This window comes from Marmota flaviventris, chromosome 1 (assembly GCF_047511675.1).
Source record: "Marmota flaviventris isolate mMarFla1 chromosome 1, mMarFla1.hap1, whole genome shotgun sequence".
NCBI lineage: Eukaryota > Metazoa > Chordata > Mammalia > Rodentia > Sciuridae > Marmota > Marmota flaviventris.
In genome coordinates, this window is record NC_092498.1 from 187698882 (window position 1) to 187716952 (window position 18071).

Here is an 18071-nt window from a genome sequence, read left to right on the forward strand (position 1 = left end):
ATGCTTAAACACGGAACCACATCCCCAGCCCTTTTTTGTTTTTTATTTTGAGACAGGGTCTTGGCTAAGTTGCTTAGGGCCTCACTAAGTTGCTGAGACTGGCTTTGAATTTGCAATCCTCCTGCCTCAGCCTCCTGAGCTGCTGGGATTCCAAATGTGCACCACCATGCCCAGCGAGAAGCCATTTGGCGGCGGGGGGTGGGGGAGTGTTTTTTCAATATTTTATTTTTTTTTTAGTTCATGAAATACAAATCAAAATAACTTTTGCTTACATATCACTTGAACAAGCTTGATATTCTTTTCAGTACATGGTGAACCAATACAGGTACTTAAGCATTTCCTTTTTAAATATAATACATCTTGTTTTGGAGCAAAACAGCTTATCAGAAAGAGTCAGGGCATACCCACCAACTTAAAATTTGGTCCACTAAAATATATCAGTATTCCTCCTATATCAAAAATAAAGTAACGCTCATAGTTGGAAAAAACCAGAAATATTTGGCATAGGCCTCTGAGTAATCTTGAAAAACAAGCTAAGATGTATTTCAACTCTATAGAGGAACACAAAAAATCCACCTAGAAACATCTGACAGAGAAACTGGTCTGTTTGCTGTTGGGATTCTTCTGCTTCAGAGGGGAAGAGAAGGTACACCAGAGGGTGATGAAGACCCACCACAGCCTTAGAACCACTTCCTGAGAATTAATAAAAATTTAATGCAGAGTAACATAGGACAACAGTACAACAATCTCAACAGTTATTCAAACGCCTGGAAAGCAAATTGTAAGCTTAGAACAGGTAACCCCATCAGGAACAATACAACACATTTATCCAGTTTTTGAAGGTGAGAAAACATCATTCATATGTGAGACTTGGTGTAACAAGTACCTTAGGTTCTAGGATCCTGGGGACAACAAAACATCCAAAGTAAGAATATATCCAAGCTGCTTAACCTTCAACCATTGTCTTGAGTATTAAACCCAGGCCACCTCTGTACCCTTGCAGTGGTGTCTTTTCTTCCTCATTCTCAATGTATATACTTGCTCCCTGGGACCCTAGCAGCTTTGCTTCTTCTACTCTCTCACAGGCTAAGTGTAGAGGAGTGTTACCCTCCGTGTCTTGGATGTTTGTGGATGCCTTGTAGTACAGAAGGCTATGAATCGTCTTCAGGTTACCCTTGGCTGCTTCCTCGTGCATTGCTGTAGCCTCATAATGAGCATCTGGATTAGGCCCACCTTCTAGGAACACAGCAGCAATCTCACGCCTGTTTTTGGAAGCAGCACAATGTAGGGGAATATAGCCATTTTGATTGGTGGCATTTACATGCGCACCTTTTCCCAGGAGAGCTTTTATGATTTCATCCCGGCCAGCAGAAGCTGCAATATTTAGAGGAGACCGGCCTGCATCTTCTTTATCATTTACTGGCACTCCAAGATGCAGCAAGAACTCAACAATTTCAGTATGTCCTGCTGAAATCGGAAATAGTCAGGGCATACCCATCAACTTAAAATTTGGTCCACTAAAATATATCAGTATAATATACCAGTCCAGTAAAATATACCAGTGCAATGCGGTTCTGCTATCCTGGCCAGTTCTAGTAGCCAGTGATTTATAGGCCGGATGCGCTCCTTGAATTCCTCTAGCTTTTCACTGTAGGCCGGGTTGCAGACCAACCAGTTAGACACACACACCTATGTGTCACTTTTCCAGGATCTCCAGGAAGCGCAACCAACTCCCACCTCATATCCCAGGCTCTAGAAGCTGTTTTTAAGAAGTGTACTTTGTTTTCAGTTTAGTTTAGTTCCCCCGCCCCAACACACCCCTGCAGGCAGAAATGTAGTTCATATTCCTGAAACTCCAGAAGTCCTGCTTTTAACTTGCCCCCACCCCCAGCCAGGGGTTCACTATGCTGCCCAGGCTTGTCACAGCTGGTAAAGGGCTCAAGTGATCCTCCTATCTCAGCCTCTTCAGTAGTTAAGACTAGAGGTGCCTACCAAGCACCTGGCTTTTGCTTTTAACGTTTTTGAGATTCATTTAAAGTCTTATCATTGACATAGATCAATGGTCGAAAGCTAGTTATCCATAGCCAAATCTTCCTCACAAGTGTGTTTTTTGGTTATTTAATTTGTTCAAGTAATTTTCCAGGACGGAAAAGTTAAGGGAAATTTCTAGCTATTGTTGAAACATCTCCTTTGGTGATACCTTAAAAAAAAAAAAAAAATCTGCGGAGTATTCAGGAAGCTAACATTCAGAAATCAAAGCAGTGGAGGGTGTTGGTTAGGCTGGATTTCTTCCTGATTGTGTGACACCCACCCCGCTCCTTATATTCTCCATTCTTCTCCATCCTGCCTGCCCAGTGCTTAGAGACTGCCCTCCATGACATCAACAGATTTCCCAGCCCTTTAAATTCTCACTGGATTCAGCCAAACTGGGGCATGGGTAGGGAAATCAGAGGGTGGGAGGAAAGCCCCAACTCCCTGCAGGTTTATCAGAAGTTGGATACTTTCTTCCTAAGAATGCAGCTTTTGTCATCTGGCCTCACCCATGCTGCCCTCTTTTTTGGAATCCAGTGACCCTTCCCCAGTGCAAAGTAGCTAGGAATCAGAGAAACCAAATGGAAACTTGCTAGACCCTACTGTCCTAAACCACAGTCTCCTACAGCAACCTTACTTCCTGGTTACCAGGCTAAAAATGTGACACATACTTTTTTTTCCCCTAAAACTCAAGGGGAAAGAGGACATTTCAGGACTTGAAAATACTTGTCTTTTCCCAATGGATTTCTTTTTGCTGAGGGGGAAAGAAGAATGAGAGGGTGTTATTTTGAGATATCGGCCTCTGGATTAAAATGCAATTGTATTCCTGGAGATACTCTTCTGTTTACATTCTGTGTTTAGAAAGAGTGTTTCATCAATATCTTTAAGATCTCCTCCTACAGTGTAGTCTGTTTACACAATGTTTTGACAGTTCTCAGCAGAAAGATCTCTAAAGGAAATATTAGGTACCACTTTATCATTTTATTCTAATTATTTGCTGCATTCTGTGATCTCAGCTCAATGATGTTCAACTCTAGAACACAAAAATACACTCCCACATACAAATATGCATATATATATATATATATATCTATATCTTTGCATACTACCTCATGCTTCTCTGTGTTTTTATACAACAGCAAAGTAGTTTCTACCTGCAGTCTTCTAAATATTTAGTCGTGAGTACAGGTAATTTGGTTAATTAGATCAACAATAATCTTTTTTGTTGTTGTTGTTTTTTTAGCAGAGGATCTAAAATCTTGGAAGAAAATGTACCAAAGAATTTTCTTGGATTTTGGATTTATAAGATAAAGACAAAACTTGCCTGCTAAGATTAAGAAAATCAGCATATACGTTGTATGCTTCACTACCCCAGAGCTGAGTATAGGTCAGAGTGCATGGTGAAGCAGATGCTACTACATTACAGGCTTATACTTCAGGAAAAAAAGATGTTTCGATCCATCATTTAGATCTCAAATATTACTCAACACCTGGAAAACAACACAAATAATGAAAACTATATTTTAGAACTTAATGTTTCATTTAAATTTCAAATATTACTCAATGCCTGGACAACAACACAAATAATGAACACTATATTTTAGAACTTAATTTTTCTATAAGTAAATATTTTCCAGGTCTCTGAAAATTTCATGTCTCCTGTGTAAGGTCCAACCCATGGTATATGGCAGAGCTAATGGGTTATCATGGGGTTTGGCAAACCAGATAACCACTGTGGCACTGGTTATCTGGTGTCATATCCTGCCTCTCTGTAGTGGGGTGGGCAGAGCTGGAGAAGTCTCTAAGGTGCTTCCCAGATCTCCAATTCAGTGACTGGGCAATGCTGACTGGTTTGGGAACTGAGTAAGAAGTTTTATTCAATAGAAGGCTCTGCTCTTATGGCATTAATATTAGGACATTTCAAGAAATAGTGATGATTAAAGGGCACTGCAGCAAACATTCTGATTTTCTGGTGGTCTGGGGAATAGTCTTTAGAGGCAACAATTTGGTGTTAGAGATGGGGAACGGGTCAGACTCCAAGCAATGGAAACTGCAGGATACAATCTACCCTTCCTGCTGGGTGTGGTGGTGCACACCTGTAATCCCAGAAGCTCTGGAGGCTGAGGCAGGAGAATCACAAGTTCAAAGCCAGCCTCAGACACTTAGCAAGGCCCTAAGCAACTCAGTGAGACCCTGTCTCTAAATAAAATACAAAAAGGGCTTGGATGTGACTCGGTAGTTGAGTGCCCCTGAATTCAACCACTGGTATAAATAAATAAATAAATATTTTTTAAAAACTACCCTTCTTATTATTAGAATCACAACAATAGTCTCAGTCATTAATTATATCCCAAATCTAGAAGCTCTGGGCTCTCAGTTGTGGGCAGTAACTTAGACTTTTCTCTCTTAGATTCCCCCTCAAACTCTTCCCTCATTCCAAACCAAGTGGGAGAAAATCACCTCTTGCTTACATTTAAAGGAATTTGGGGATTGATAATTTGCCCTGGGAGTTGAAAAGCAAATAGAGACCTATTTTATTACTTTGTCATGCTCTGGTTTAATGTGATTCCCTAGCAATTCTGTGACTATCTGACTGTTTCAATAAATGTATAAATTTCAACAATTAACTGTACTTTGTCCATTTTATCATTAAGTTTCCTATGTCTCCAAGTTCCCCAGAGGGTCATGGCTCTTTTCCTGTGATAATAAAGAAAGAACAGAAATCTTGGATTTTGGTTAACTCTGTTTAGATGTCATATTACCCATTAAATATACATATACATACATACATATATATATATATATATATATATATATATATATAACCCATTATATATTTAATTATATATATAATTGACTAATATATGCATAACTTTAATGAACCAGCAACTCCCAACACACACACACATACACACACACGCACACACATATATATAATGGGTAATAATAGCTGTAATAAAATTTACCTCATGAGTCCCTTAATGAAATCATGGATCTAATTAACAATCATCAATGGACAATGACATGTCCCAAAGAGAGACAACTGACCATCACGAGTGTCCTGGTGGAATATTTATCACTTGTGAAATATTATTATTAAAAAAACAGAATCAGATCAAATCGAGCCTTCCTATCCAAATACCACTTCATTGGGAAAACAAAGGCCAGAGGATCATGTTAAGACCATAGGAATGCAATCAACAAAATCCAGTACCTGTAAAACTAGACAGAACAAATGCCTAGATTTTTTTTCAATAAATTGCAAAGGAAAAAACCCCAAAGAGAAAAATTGGTGGGGCGTGATCCTCTAGAGTAAGAGAATTAAATGACACATAACCATGAGTGAGACTTGTATAGAAGCAGATTAAAACACACTCTAAGAAACAAAAAGAATACCAGCAACAACTTTTTGAGACAATCAGAGAAACACATCTGGATATTTCATGGTATTAAAAATTATTGCTGCTTCTATACATGTGATAATGTTTTGTCAATTATATATATTTTAAAAAGAGGCCTTTAGGGTTGGGGCTGTGGCTCAGAGGTAGAGTGCTCACCTACCATGCTGAGGCACTGGGTTCTATCCCCAGCACCACATAAAAATAAACATATTGTGTCCACCTATAACTAAAAAATAAATATTTGAAAGAAGAGAGGCCTTAAGGCTATGTATAGAAATTATTGTGGATTAGATGACAGGAGTTCTGGGATTTGTGATGAATGAGGATGGGAATTATAAGACCAAAAAGGAGATTATAAATTGATAGTTATTGTAGCTGGGAGATATATGGGGGGGTGGTGTTCCACTGCTCTCTACTTTTACATATAATCTGATTTTTTTTCAAAATTATTATAATTATTTTTTTTCCTTTGCTAAAGCATCTAATAATAAGTGAATTTTACAATAAAATGGGGAGGGGCGTGGGGAGAATGGAGGAACTTTGGGCAAAGGGGAGGAAGAGGGGGGAGGAAGATGGAATGGTGGCAGGAAAGATGGTGGAATGAGATGAACAACATTACCCTAGGTGCATGTATAACTGTACGAATGGTATAGCTCTACATCGTGATGTACATCGTGTACAACCAGAGAAATGAAACGTTGTGCTCCATTTTTGTACAATGAATCGAAATGCATTCTGCTGTCATGCATAACCAATTAGAACAAATGAAAAAAATTAGTGGTTAATAATACCTGCTAATATAGCTCAACAGTTTAGAAAGCAGTTAGTTTTATAATCTCATTTCTTTCTCGGCTCTACTTGCCTATGTAGGTTCTGCTCTTGAAAGTCCGGGCTCCTTTCCCTATACTTAAAAGCTTTTAAAGGGGGTAAAGAAGGGGTACGAGTGGGACAGAGAGAAGACGCGTGCCCCCGCGCCCTCCCTCCCCCAGCCCCCGCCAGTTGACAAAAGCAGCGACCTGCGTGATAATTGTAGGAAAAAAAAAAAAAAAAACCCTATTCGGCTGGGAAGAGCTTTACTCCCAATGGCCACCAGATGGCGAAGGCTGTCCGCGGCTTAGAGGAAAGCCGCGTTAGCATCCCTGCTGGGAAACAGCCTCGGGACCTGGAGGGAAAGGGCAAGGTGCAGGGTGCTCTTCCTCGCTAATTGGAAAAGCTGGGTCGAACTTTAAGTTACAAAAGTTACTGTGAGAGTTCTGCTGCCTCCACAAGGACTTACAGATGAAGGCTTGGGACTTTTTAAGAAAACAGGAGGAGGGTTTAAGGTGTGTGTTGGGGGGTGAGGGGTGGAGGTGGGGGTGCTGCCTAAAATAAGCAGTGACCCGCACTCCAGCTGCAGTCAGAGATGCATTTGACGCGGGGACACTTTGGGAACCACTGCTGAGGTTTTGTTCAGTGTTTGGCACAGCTAAATCTTTCCCCTGGAAAATTCCATACGCGTCCTTGGTAGAAGAAGAGCTATCTGTGTCGCCAAGACAAGTTTACTTCTAAACCTAATAAGAAGAAATTCGGTGGCCAAGATCAGAGTCCTATCCTCTAAAGAATGAAAATAATAATAATAGTAATAATAATGATGATGAATTGCCTATCAGCGTGAGTCCCTGGCCTCTATCCCCAGCACCGCTAAATTAATTAATTAATTAGGTAATAAATGAAGGGGGGAAGAAAAGAAGAGAAAGGGTGCTTATACTTCAAGCTGTTGACAATCGCTCAGTTTGTGCGCTCTGGGAGGAAATTCAACCCACGTGGGTAGCGCCGGAAGCCCTGCAGACCCCCAGGGGTGCACTGGGCCCTGGCCTCTGCAAGTGGCGAGAGAGAATCTGGCCCCCCACAAAGATAGGCGCAGGGGATGGATTCCTTGGATTGGAGTAGCCTTAAACTGGATTTGCCGGGCTAGCGTATTTGAAAGTCAAATCACCAGAATGATAGGTGAGGGTATTGATAGGGGATGGGTATTTCATAGAGGGGGACTCAATGGGGCTCACCAACACGTTTTTACAAATTGCTCTTACCAAGAATTCCCGGGTGATCTCGGAGTCTACACAGGATGAAAGCTTGGAGTCGGCCAGCACCGGGCCGGGGAAACACCCTGGCGCGAGCCGGGGAGGGGAGTGGCTCAGCGTCCAGGCGAGTAGGAAAAGAATGATTTTAAAATTTTGTCCCCACTGGCGGCTGAATGTTGATAAAAACCAACAGTATGTGGGAATGTTCCCCCCCCGCCCGGCGGGTTTCCGCAACACTTGCAGCGATTAAAAATAAAATCGCATCCCTCCTCCTCCACCTCCCCCCACGTTTGATTGGGAAAGGGTGGGGGAAGGAGAGAGACTGTAGAGGATAAAGAAGACAGTGGGTCTGCCTTCAGCCCGGTTTAAAGCTTATTCGAAGGTGTCTAGAAAGGAGGGAAACTAGGGCCAACAGCAGATTTGGAGCCTCTAAACTCCACCGATGGGTTGGGAGATATGTTGCTGGGCTAAGCCGGCTCCTAACCGGGGCCCAAACGCAGGCTGTAAATACAAACGACGAGCTAGTCTGCAGTTTCTCCACCTGCCCAAGTTCTTTTGATTCTTCCCGCCTTTCCCAGGTTTTCTTCCAGGCGTTGGTGGCCCCTCACCCACCCCCAGGACAGCCACTCAATAACTCAGCAACTCTTGGCTTCTGCACGAAGGAGGAATCCTGAAACCACCCGGAGCGAACCCGAGCAGCGGCAGCGTCTGGGTGGGAGGGCGGTTCATGCCCCGAATCCTCCCAAACCAGGAAAAATAATATTAACAATTCCAGGGATTGTGCATGGATTGCTTTTCCTCCTTTTCCCTTTTTACCCCAAACGAAAAACCAAAATTGGCTTGTGAAGGATACGTGTGGAAAGAATGGTAAATAATAGTATTTTCAACTCTGAGTTGGATCTTCTTTGCACCGCTTTCCCCCTCTTCCGTTGGAGTTTGTTTTTGTTTGGAGCAAGAATAGAAGCGAACCCCACCGAACCAGCAGACCCCCAAGCCAGCGTCTCAGCCCAGCGCAGGGAAGGCAGCCTGCACCCGGCGCAAATGCGGGGACCCTGGTAGAGATTGTAAACAAATCGGGAGCCGAGCCCTTGATCTTTATTTAAATAGAGTCTTGTTTATCGGTGTCATCCTAGGAGGATTAATTAGATACATCTCTTCACAATTTGGTGTCTGACACTCCATCTTAGGAATGCCTTATCACAAGGTGTTAATTGGGGCCACTCAGCCACTTACGTTTCTATTAAACACTGTGAGGGACTTTTCACAAGTACCAGGTTCTTTTTACTGTACGGTGCAAAAATATACAGGACTTGAAATAGACTAGGGCTCGAGTAGGCTTTATCTCGAATGTGATTAGCGTTTTCGGGCTTTCTAGAGGGCAGAAACAGAAGAGCACCGTTTTGAAATTCCATCGCATCTCCGCAGACGCTAGGCTTGCGCGCGGGTGTAACGCGGGGGGGTTGGGGGGGGGGAGGTTGCTGGCCAGGTTAGGCGGGCTATGCATGCTCCACTCCCTGAGTCCAGATCTGGCATCCATAATAAACAAATATTAAAAAGCATATGGTCAAATCGTTCTCCCTCTGTTTCCCGGTGAGATTCGGGGCGGCTTTGCGCAAGAGTTTTGAGCGGACACCGTAAGAGACGCAGAGCTGGAGTTTGAGCCTCTCACGTCATTGGCGGTGGAAGAGCTCGAGCCCCGGAAGGATGAAGGGGATGGGAGCACACGGACAGTCCAGGTACAAGCTCCCGACGGCCTTAATTGGGCGCCGAAGGATAGGAGGTCCTTGCTGATTGCTCGCCTGCTCGCCTCCCAGAAGCTAATCCTCTTAGCAGCTGCATTTCCGCGCGCGGCGCAGTTAGCAGAATGACCCTCCCAGCCAGACCTTTACCCCGGGGTGAGAAGGGGGCTGGAAAGATTTGCAAACTGGGCTTGAAGCCGTCTGCCGATAAGCCTGGCGGGACGTCTGTCGGGAGGGACAAAGGGCCCTCCGTACCACTCCTTGGTTTAACTCAGGGTTAAACCGCGCCCTGCGTTCAGCCAAGGGATGGGGTGTCCTTAGTTCTCCCAGGGACTGTGAGCCAACCAAATGGAGCTAGGTGGGAGGTGAACCGCGGCCCACACACAATTTTGCAGAGCGGGTGTAATCGGGGACAACTGCAATGCTCGTTTGTAAGTGCTGCAGCCGCCCCCAGTCCTCGCCGCAGCTCCGGAGTCCCTAACCAAGTTTGGCTGAACGCAAAGGATGGTGGCCAGCAGCTATAGTGGTGTGTAGCCAGCAAGTCTCCGTTCAGAAAAAGCCCTGATTGGGAGCAATAGGTGGGAGCAAAAGCCAGGCGGTAGGCGGCCCAAGCACCCCACTGTGCCACAGAGACCCGGAACTCGTAGGCGCTAAAAGGGCGGTGGGGGGTTCCCAGAGAGCCTACGCTGATCCAGAATTGGTGGCCTCAAATAAGCCTCCGAAGAGGCTCAGAACTGAGTGACTAAGGGCCAGGGGAGGAGGTTTTTCGAGGTTTAGATTAAGTCTGAAGTGGGCAGTCTTGCATCTCGGTGGCAAACATTCCCTTCCCACCCTCAACTAATACCCATTGTCCAGACTTCCCAGTGGGACAAAGAAATAGATCCATTAATCTTAAAGGGGAAAAGAAGATAAACAAAAGCATCCCCACCCCACCCCCTCATGACTACAGTGTCCAGTTAAAATATTGTAGAGCCCGTTTGTGGAGGGGACTGGTGAGGTAGGGCTCACACTAGAAAAAGAGTGCAGGAAGGAGAAAAATGAGATTTTTAAAGCAAAGAATAAGACCCACAGTACAGAAGAAACAGCTATGCCTGTTCCCTAGTTGAACCACATTTATTAAAAATGACTAAGACTGTACATAAAAATCCAAGATCTCTAAAAAGCCTATAGGAGCTGTGGCATTAGATTGTAGTTTCTTCACATTACCAAGGTGGGGAGTGGGGGATGGTGGAGGAAGAGGATGAAATAGGATTTTTCCTTAAACACGTTTCAAGTTAGTACAGAGTAGCTGAGTACATTCTGAACTATCTAAAAAGTAAATAGAATATTCCCAAAGATCATGGGAATGATGAAACTCTTCCCTTGCCCCTGAAGCCGTTAGGTAACTTGCGAATTCTTTTACAAAGCCAAAGCACCAATTTTACATGATCTCAGACACCTATGTAGCCTATTTGTACAATATATTCCACATTATTCTACAGTGTATCTAAACACACACAACTGTACATTTTAAAATTCTTTTTTTTTTTTTTTCCTTTTTTGGCGGCTCCCTCCCTTACCCCACTACACAATACAGGCCTAGCAAGTCTCAAGAGAGGCAATCCTGGACAAGGGCAAAAATGGCTTGTTCCAAAGGCCTGGGAGGAATCAGAGTCAGATAAAACCAGCAGTTTCACAAAAGTTTTTCTTGACTCCCAGGCCTAACATCTTTTGCCCCTGGCACAAGGTTAACACCAAAAGGTCCCCAATTGAAGTTTAAGGCCCGGTCCTTCTCTTCCAGAAGCTAAACACCTTAACATTCTGGGCTTCTATTTGCTTAAAGACTTACAAATAGAAATAAGAAAGAAAGGTTTTAACCCATTTGATAGTGCTGGGCACTCACTCTTCTCGGCCTGCTTCTCTGCATGTTTAGTGTCTCCAATAAATAAATCCAGAACCTTGAATTACCTTCAACTTTTAAAACACGTTTTAAAGTCCTCCATTACCTGTATTTTACAAAGGGGGAAAAAATGCTAGGTTTGTTTCAGTTACCTGCAGCAATCAAAAAGCTTTGGCACCTTCTTATAGAGAATTGCACAAAACGGGATGCATCAAGGTGGAAGGCAAACGTCTTTTTGGCAACCTAGGCAAAGAAGACAACAAAAAACACCAAGTCCATCTGCCAAAAATTAGCTAATTTTTACGAAGTGAAAATAACTTTTAGGGAGTTGTATAAAAAGCGTAATACCCCCCCATGCCTTTTGAGGTGTCTTTACTGTACTCTTCAGTATTAATGTCTTCACACTTTATGGAGGGGGAATTGTCATTACTGGAGGTGCTAGGAGACAGCCGCCTTCGCTTACAAGCACTGGTGTATACCCCTGAATCATTGGAATCTAGAGACTTGATGGAAGGAGGTGTTTCTATCCAAGAAGAGCCAATTTCTTCTTTGACTTTCTCCTTGGAGAGCTGATCTTCAGAGAATACAGGAGGGCTGGTTCTGGAGGCCCACGGTAGTCCAGCTGCCATCTTCCTCTGGTAAGAGCCTCGACCTCCCCACCCTGCCATTGCAGGGAAGGTTGGGTCAGGGTAATACCCCAGGGCATGGGATGTCTGGAGGGGCAAGGATTTAATACCATATGGGAGCAAGGTACTGGAAGTATATTCAGATTCATAGGAACCGATGTCTAGTTTGTTGGTCCCAGGTTGCTGGACAGGCGTGACAAGCCATCGCTGGGGAGGGTTGGCCACCTCTTCGCTCTGTTGGGGTGAAAGGAGGCCGTTGGTCTGTGGCACGGTTCTCTCGCCATTATAATATCGGGCTTGAGGTAAAGTGTTGACAAAGGGCTCCGGGAAGAAGGACTGAACGCCGTACCGACCTCCAGGGACAATCTGGTGGGATCTAGGAGAATCCGTGGGAGATGGAGTTAACCTGTCATTTTCTGAAGCGGTGTACATGCTACAATATAAAGAGAAACACTTAAAAAAAAAAAAAAACTAATATTGTTCCCAAACAAACCACCTCCCAGAAGTGAAAGGGGCTTAGGGGCAGTCAGTCCTCTTTACTGAGAATGCTGGTGTTTTAGACAATTTAGGAAGGAGGCAGGAGATGCCCTGGCCAATTTTAGTTGCATTCTTGGCTCATGGAGAAAATTTTCCACCATTAAAAAAAAAAAAAAAAAAAAAAGTTTCCTTCCAGGCATTGGATATTTGAACTATAGAAAATATGCCTTTGCAAGGCCTCAAACATGAAGAACTCAGAGCAATCCTCCCTTTTCAAGGAGATGGAATGAATGCTGCCGGTGGTATTAGAAGACAGAGACTTTTAAATGGCAGGACTTGCTTTTGATGTTGTGAAAAATATATTTTCCTAGTTCCAGGCTTTTCTTATGTCAAAAAGAGGGTAGCCAGGTGTGGTGGTGCATGCCTGTAATCTGAGTGGCTCAGGAGGCTGATCACAAGTTCAAAGTCAGCCTTAGCAATGGTGAGACCCTGTCTCTAAATAAAATACAAAATAGGGCTGGGGATGTGGCTCAGTGGTTGAGTGCCTCTGAGTTCAATCCCCAGCATTAAAAAAAAAAAAAAAGGTGGGGGGGAGTAATAATACCTGCTTCTATGAGGATAAAAATCTTGAAACAAATGAAAAGGGAAGTTACATAAGTAATGCAAATTCTTAAAATAGCTGCTTAGATGTTAAAAAACAAAAAGGTGCTTCATGTTTAAGACCTTAATATTTCTTTAGAAATGAAAACTCTTCTGTGCAAATTCTAAAACAAAATTAGTTAAGGCTGAAAATACACAAAGATAAAAATCCCCCCAAAGAAAGCCCTCCCTAGAGTATGTCCCCAGCAATGTCATGATGTGTGTCCTGTTCAAAGGAAGCCAGGAAAATATGAATGAAGCTGCACTTACGAATCATAGTTGTCCCTGAAGCCTTTTGCAAAGGGGTTATGATCAATCTTTAGTTGAGTAATCTAGATAGGGGAGAAAAATAGTCACTGAGTGCTTTATCACACTGGATAAGCATTAGAGATTCTTGGGAAGTTTAGGGCACTCACATCAGTGTTTTGATACGCAGTCACTGCAATGAACTGTGTTTCTGAGAAGGTAAAGGTTTGGGTCTTCGAGGGCTCATTCAAGTCCTCCACACCATCCTCTGTCACTTCCACAATGTGCAGTCGTGGTTGGTATTTGTGTAAAGACTGTAAGACTATCATCTGGAAATGGTACAAAAAAAAAAAAAAAAAAAGAGTTGCCGAATCTAAAAAGTCTCTTAAAGCATCAAAAGTAGATTTTAACAAATTATTTACCTTCAGATGGGACTCCTACTTGCTCCCCAACAACTTTCTTTATTTTACTGATATGTTTAAGATCTTATCATTGCCACTTTTGAAAAACTTAAAACATAGTACACCTGTAATCTCAGTGGCTCAGGAGGCTGAGGCAGGAGGATGGCAAGTTCAAAGCCAACCTCAGCAAAAGCAAGGCGCTAAGCAACTCAGTGAGACCCTGTCTCTAAATAAAATACAATATAGGGAGGGGACGTGGCTCAGTGGTCAAGTGCCCCTGAGTTCAAGCTCCAGTACCCACCCCACCCCACCCTCCAAAAAACAAATAATGTAGCTAATATGTGTTTGATAAACACTCTTTTCCTCTTGGTTTCCTAAATCCCCCAAAATATTTCTGTTCCTAATAGTCAATACACTGTTATTTAAATCCATTAAGAAAAAGAAAATAAGAAAGTTTTTTTAAAAAATCAGAAGTATGTGAGCAAACAGTTCACAACTGCAAATATTATAAACACAGTGAAAAGTATGGACTCTTATTAGAAAAGAGACCAATAGCCAGAAGACACCCCCTCCTCCTCTGTCACTCTACCTGGGTGTTGTTGTTATTTGCTCCTTTGTTATTGGTGAGTTTTAATTTCCCAAAGGAAATTTCCTGTCTCATCCAGTGGGAGCCAGTATTAGGAGACTCTGGGTGAACATACATTTTGTTTCCTAAGAGAAAATGAAACAAAACACAAAACCCAAGCATATAAGGATGTTTGCAAATGGGACTAGGGAAGAGAGGTCTGTTAGCTATGGGCAAAATATAAGAGCTGGACTTGCAGCACAAGTCGCCCAGAGGCAGAAGCTTAGGAAACCAGTAGGAGAATTCCATTGACACCCCTCCCAGGACCCCTTGGACCAGGCACTCAATGGTATCTCAAAACTTAAAAAACTTGCAACAGAGGATGAGCTTAAATGTTATCTTGGGCCTTCTAAAGCTGGAAGTGCAATATATAATGGCAGGTGGTTGGACTTTTATGGTTAAACTTAACCTTGGCTTTCTCCAGTTAAGGTTAGAATGCCAGGAGTGCTTCCCTCCCAGAAGCCTCAGACTATTAGTTTCCCTCACATAGGGACTGGGGATGGGGTGAGGCCACAGTTAAAGGTACTATGTATCCATATAATGGAAGGTAAGAAATATGACTTAGCCGTTCTCCACTCTTTCAAAATAACCAACACAAGGAAAGAAACTCAAATTAACACCTAGGCCCCAGACTGGGGAGGAGTGGAGGGGAGGGGAACAGTGCTAGATTTAAATGTGAGGTGTCCAGAGGCAAAGGTTTCGATTTCTCCCCAGCAAAGGCTTCCTCTCTCCTCACCCTGCATGTTATTGTCGGCTTTGCCGCAGGTCACCCACTTGCCCCCCTGGAAGCGCCAGTGGTTAGGGTCCGCCAGAACCACCTCTACGAACACGTTGTAGTGGGCAGTGGGATTGAGTCCGTTTATGTTGAAGCTCAAGAAAGGAAACATGCGCCTGTGCAAAGGAACAGAACCAGGATAAACAATTTAAATCGGAAGTCCCCACACGGCCCCGGTTCCCCAGACACCTGGGATAGGGTCAGAGGAGGTACTCAGAAGTCTGCAATGAGCAGAAAACTGGTGAAGTGTCTTGAAACTATGAAAATATTTTTGAACTGACAACTCCCGAAACATCTATCTTCCGAAATAAAATTGCCCTAACATCAGTATTTTCCTAATTCATGGGCTTTTGATACCTCTTCTGATTCAAGCTCTCAACTCTTTCAGATGCTTATTAATTTTCCTCGCAGAATTTTAAAAATCATTACATTACAATGTGCAAGTGTCAGAAGATAGAGAGCGCGCGCGTAGGAGTGCTCTTTTTAGGCTACAAGTCCCCTTTGAGTGCCCCTCTTCCGCCCACTCCTCATTTCCTCCAGAAGTAACCACAGTTAGCAGCTGGGTGTGTGTCAGAACTTCTTGCATTCCGAACCCGATCCACATTTGGTTCTAGGGCCTGCCGTTAACCACCTACCCCACCCAAACTGGCCTTCCCAGGTTGCGCCCTAGCCCTCACCCGGATCTCCCCGAGGCGCCCCGTGGAGACCCTGGCGCCTAAAACTGCAGGAACCCATCTACTGCGCCGGGGCCGCAGCGGGCTTTTGCATTCCCCCCCCCCCCACACCCGCCGCACCACCACCACCCGGCTTCTTGCCCTTAGGCAAGAACCTGCATACTGAAGCCGGAGAATCCCGTGAATCCAGCTCTGTGGGCAAGCCTAAATTTCCATTTCCGCCTCCTCCTTGTCAGTTCAGGTGAGGATGACGAGCGAGGGGAGGGAAGAGTGCAGCACATTAGCACTCTACACAAGCAGCCCGTGTGCGGAGAGGGTCACCGCATTGTAGATGCGATGTTTCCCAAACCGCGAGCGGAAAAACAATCCGAGAACAGCGAACGGCAAGTGGGCACAGCTCCCTCATCCCACCCGCCTTCCCCAGGACCACACACTCTCACTTTATCCCCGCACCCAGGGCCCCTCCGCGCTGCGCTCACCTGCCCTGTTTCGTAATGATCATCTCAGTTTGGTGACGATGGAATTTAAGCCACAGAGGCCGGTTGCACAGGTAGACGTGGGCGCGGAAGCCTGAACCGGGAACCCCCAGGCCCCCCAATCCTCCGCAAGAGCCGGCCGCTGCTGCTCCAGGGTACGGCCCGTAGAGCGGGGCCCCCTGGCTATACTGATAGGCACCGGGGCCGCCGCCCCCGCCGCCGCTGCTGCCTGCACCACTGCCCGCGCCGGCTCCAGGACCGAATTGTGCCCTCCCAGGTGGGCACACAGCTGCGGGGAATCCACCGGGGGGCAGCATGGAGCCATAGGGGTAACGCGCGCCGTTGGGAGCCGGGTAAACAGATCCATGAGGCGCCCCGGCCGCTGCCTGGTACGGGAAGAGAGAGCAGGGCGCAGCCAGCTCAGAGCCTTGAGGCCCGGGAGACTGAAGATAGTAGCGCTCCGAGCTCAGGCTGTCCATGGAGTAGCGCGCGGTGGCTGCGGCGGCGGCGGCGGCGGCGGCGGCGGCAGCGGCAGAAGGCAGCTCCTCCTCTCCGCAGGGGGAGCCCTTGCGGCCGTCCGGGGGTCCTGGCTTGGTCACTGTAGAGGCGCTGGCAAAGGTGTCCCCGGCGTCGGCGTCACTGAGCATGGCCACGGGGGCCCCCGCGCTGGCGTCAGTTTCCCCGTTCCCCGCCTCGCACGAGAGGCTGCTGGAGAACTTCTTGGGTGCTTTGTCTAAGTCCAGCCTCTGGGGCGAGGGGGCAGCCCCAGGAAGGTGGCTGGTGCTCCCTCCGCCGCCGCCGCCTCGCGCACTCTCCAACGGGTAGAAGTGCGCACTGGGTAGGTTCACAGAGCTCACCAAGAGCTGCTCGCCTAACTGCATGCTTTGCAAAGCGCAGACGGCAGCTGGCTGCTTCCTCTCCTCCTGTGGCCTTATTATAAAGGCAGGATGGGGGAGCCAGCGCCCTCTTCCGAAGGGAAGGTAACTTCCCCTTCCTCCCGCGCCCGGGCTACCCACCTGCGGACTCCCAGCCCGCTACAAAGCGCACCGATGCACCCTGAATCCAGCGTCCTTTCCGCAAGGAAAGCTCACTGAATTTGTAGGCAGATGGTGGAAAATGACCGACAAGCACCCTCCTTTTCCTTCCCTGTCCCTCTTGCCTCTCAGGACCCTCACTAAATCCCGGGAAGAAGAGGACTTAGATCTTTGTTCCCATCCACCCACTAGCCCGCGCCTTTCTGCGCTCTGCCTATTGCCAAATCGTGGGTCTAGTTGACCACTTAGAAACTTGCAGACGGTCACTGGCTGCTTTATATATGTGCGGCCAGGGAGGGGCTTCGCAGCCCCACAGCCCGGGGTCCCTCCTATTGGCTGATGGAGGTGACACTAATTCAATTAGGCATTTACTAATTGGATCAAGTCGCCCAAGACTTGCTTTTCCTTTAGCCTGTTTTTTTTTTTTTTTTTTTTTTTTAATTTCTTTTTAAGACTGTCCCGCTGTGAGAATCTATCGGAGTGTCCACATTTCCCCAAAGTTTAGGGGAACCGGGTTTGAGGTCTCCGTAATGGGGGGCCATCCATGGCACAGAGTCTCATCCTCGTGCTCTTGGATGGTAATGCGGAGCAGGTATTAGAGGCCAGAGGGAGAAAGTTTCTGCAAGCTGACTGCAGGAATGCGCCGGTCCCCAAGGGTGCAGACCTGGGACGCGTTGGAGAGAGAGACTCACGCGAAGTCTCTCCTCGTCAGAAACTGTAACTTCAAGTTTCTTCTTCTGATGGAGGACTCCCTGGCCTTCCACACATTTTGTGCAGTCCCATCTTTTTAGCCAGTGGGAAGGAAGGGAGAGACCTCCGGCTCAGCTTTTGAGATTCCGGGGACGGCGAGAGCTCAGAGCCATCCTCAAGGATCTAAGCTCTCAGCTTCTAAATCAGAAGCCTGAATGAAGTGGGGTACTAAGGACCGAAACCAAAGTGGAAACTAAACGAGCCAACCATTTACCTTCATACCCACGCCAACAAACCT

The 18071-nt window shown here is 45.7% G+C and overlaps 1 protein-coding gene and 1 pseudogene across 2 annotated transcripts; both read right to left on the bottom strand.

Annotated features, from left to right (window-relative positions):
- Positions 1-946: 946 nt before the first annotated feature.
- On the bottom strand, positions 947-9166 carry LOC114090122 (26S proteasome non-ATPase regulatory subunit 10-like; annotated as a pseudogene).
- A 1159-nt stretch (positions 9167-10325) lies between these two features.
- On the bottom strand, positions 10326-17244 carry Eomes (eomesodermin). 2 transcript variants are annotated; one of them, XM_027932556.3, is made up of 6 exons: positions 16053-17244; positions 14861-15015; positions 14089-14210; positions 13269-13427; positions 13123-13184; positions 10326-12112 (listed from the first exon to the last, which is right to left on the bottom strand). In XM_027932556.3, exons 1-6 carry the CDS (start codon positions 16928-16930, stop codon positions 11431-11433), a joined length of 2058 nt encoding a protein of 685 aa, XP_027788357.1. In that variant the 5' UTR covers positions 16931-17244; the 3' UTR covers positions 10326-11430. The 2 variants fall into 2 exon arrangements, with proteins under 2 accessions (XP_027788357.1, XP_027788356.1); XM_027932555.3 differs by having other exon boundaries at positions 10326-12169; positions 16053-17241.
- Between the last annotated feature and the right edge of the window lie 827 nt (positions 17245-18071).

Coding starts and splice junctions, on each gene's coding strand:
- Eomes (XM_027932555.3), bottom strand. CDS start 16,930: ATGCAGTTAGGCGAGCAGCTCTTGGTGAGCTCTGTGAACCTACCCAGT. Junction 15,016..16,052: donor ATCATTACGAAACAGGGCAG/GTGAGCGCAGCG, acceptor TCCTTTGCACAG/GCGCATGTTTCCTTTCTTGA. Junction 13,185..13,268: donor CTGCGTATCAAAACACTGAT/GTGAGTGCCCTA, acceptor TCCCCTATCTAG/ATTACTCAACTAAAGATTGA.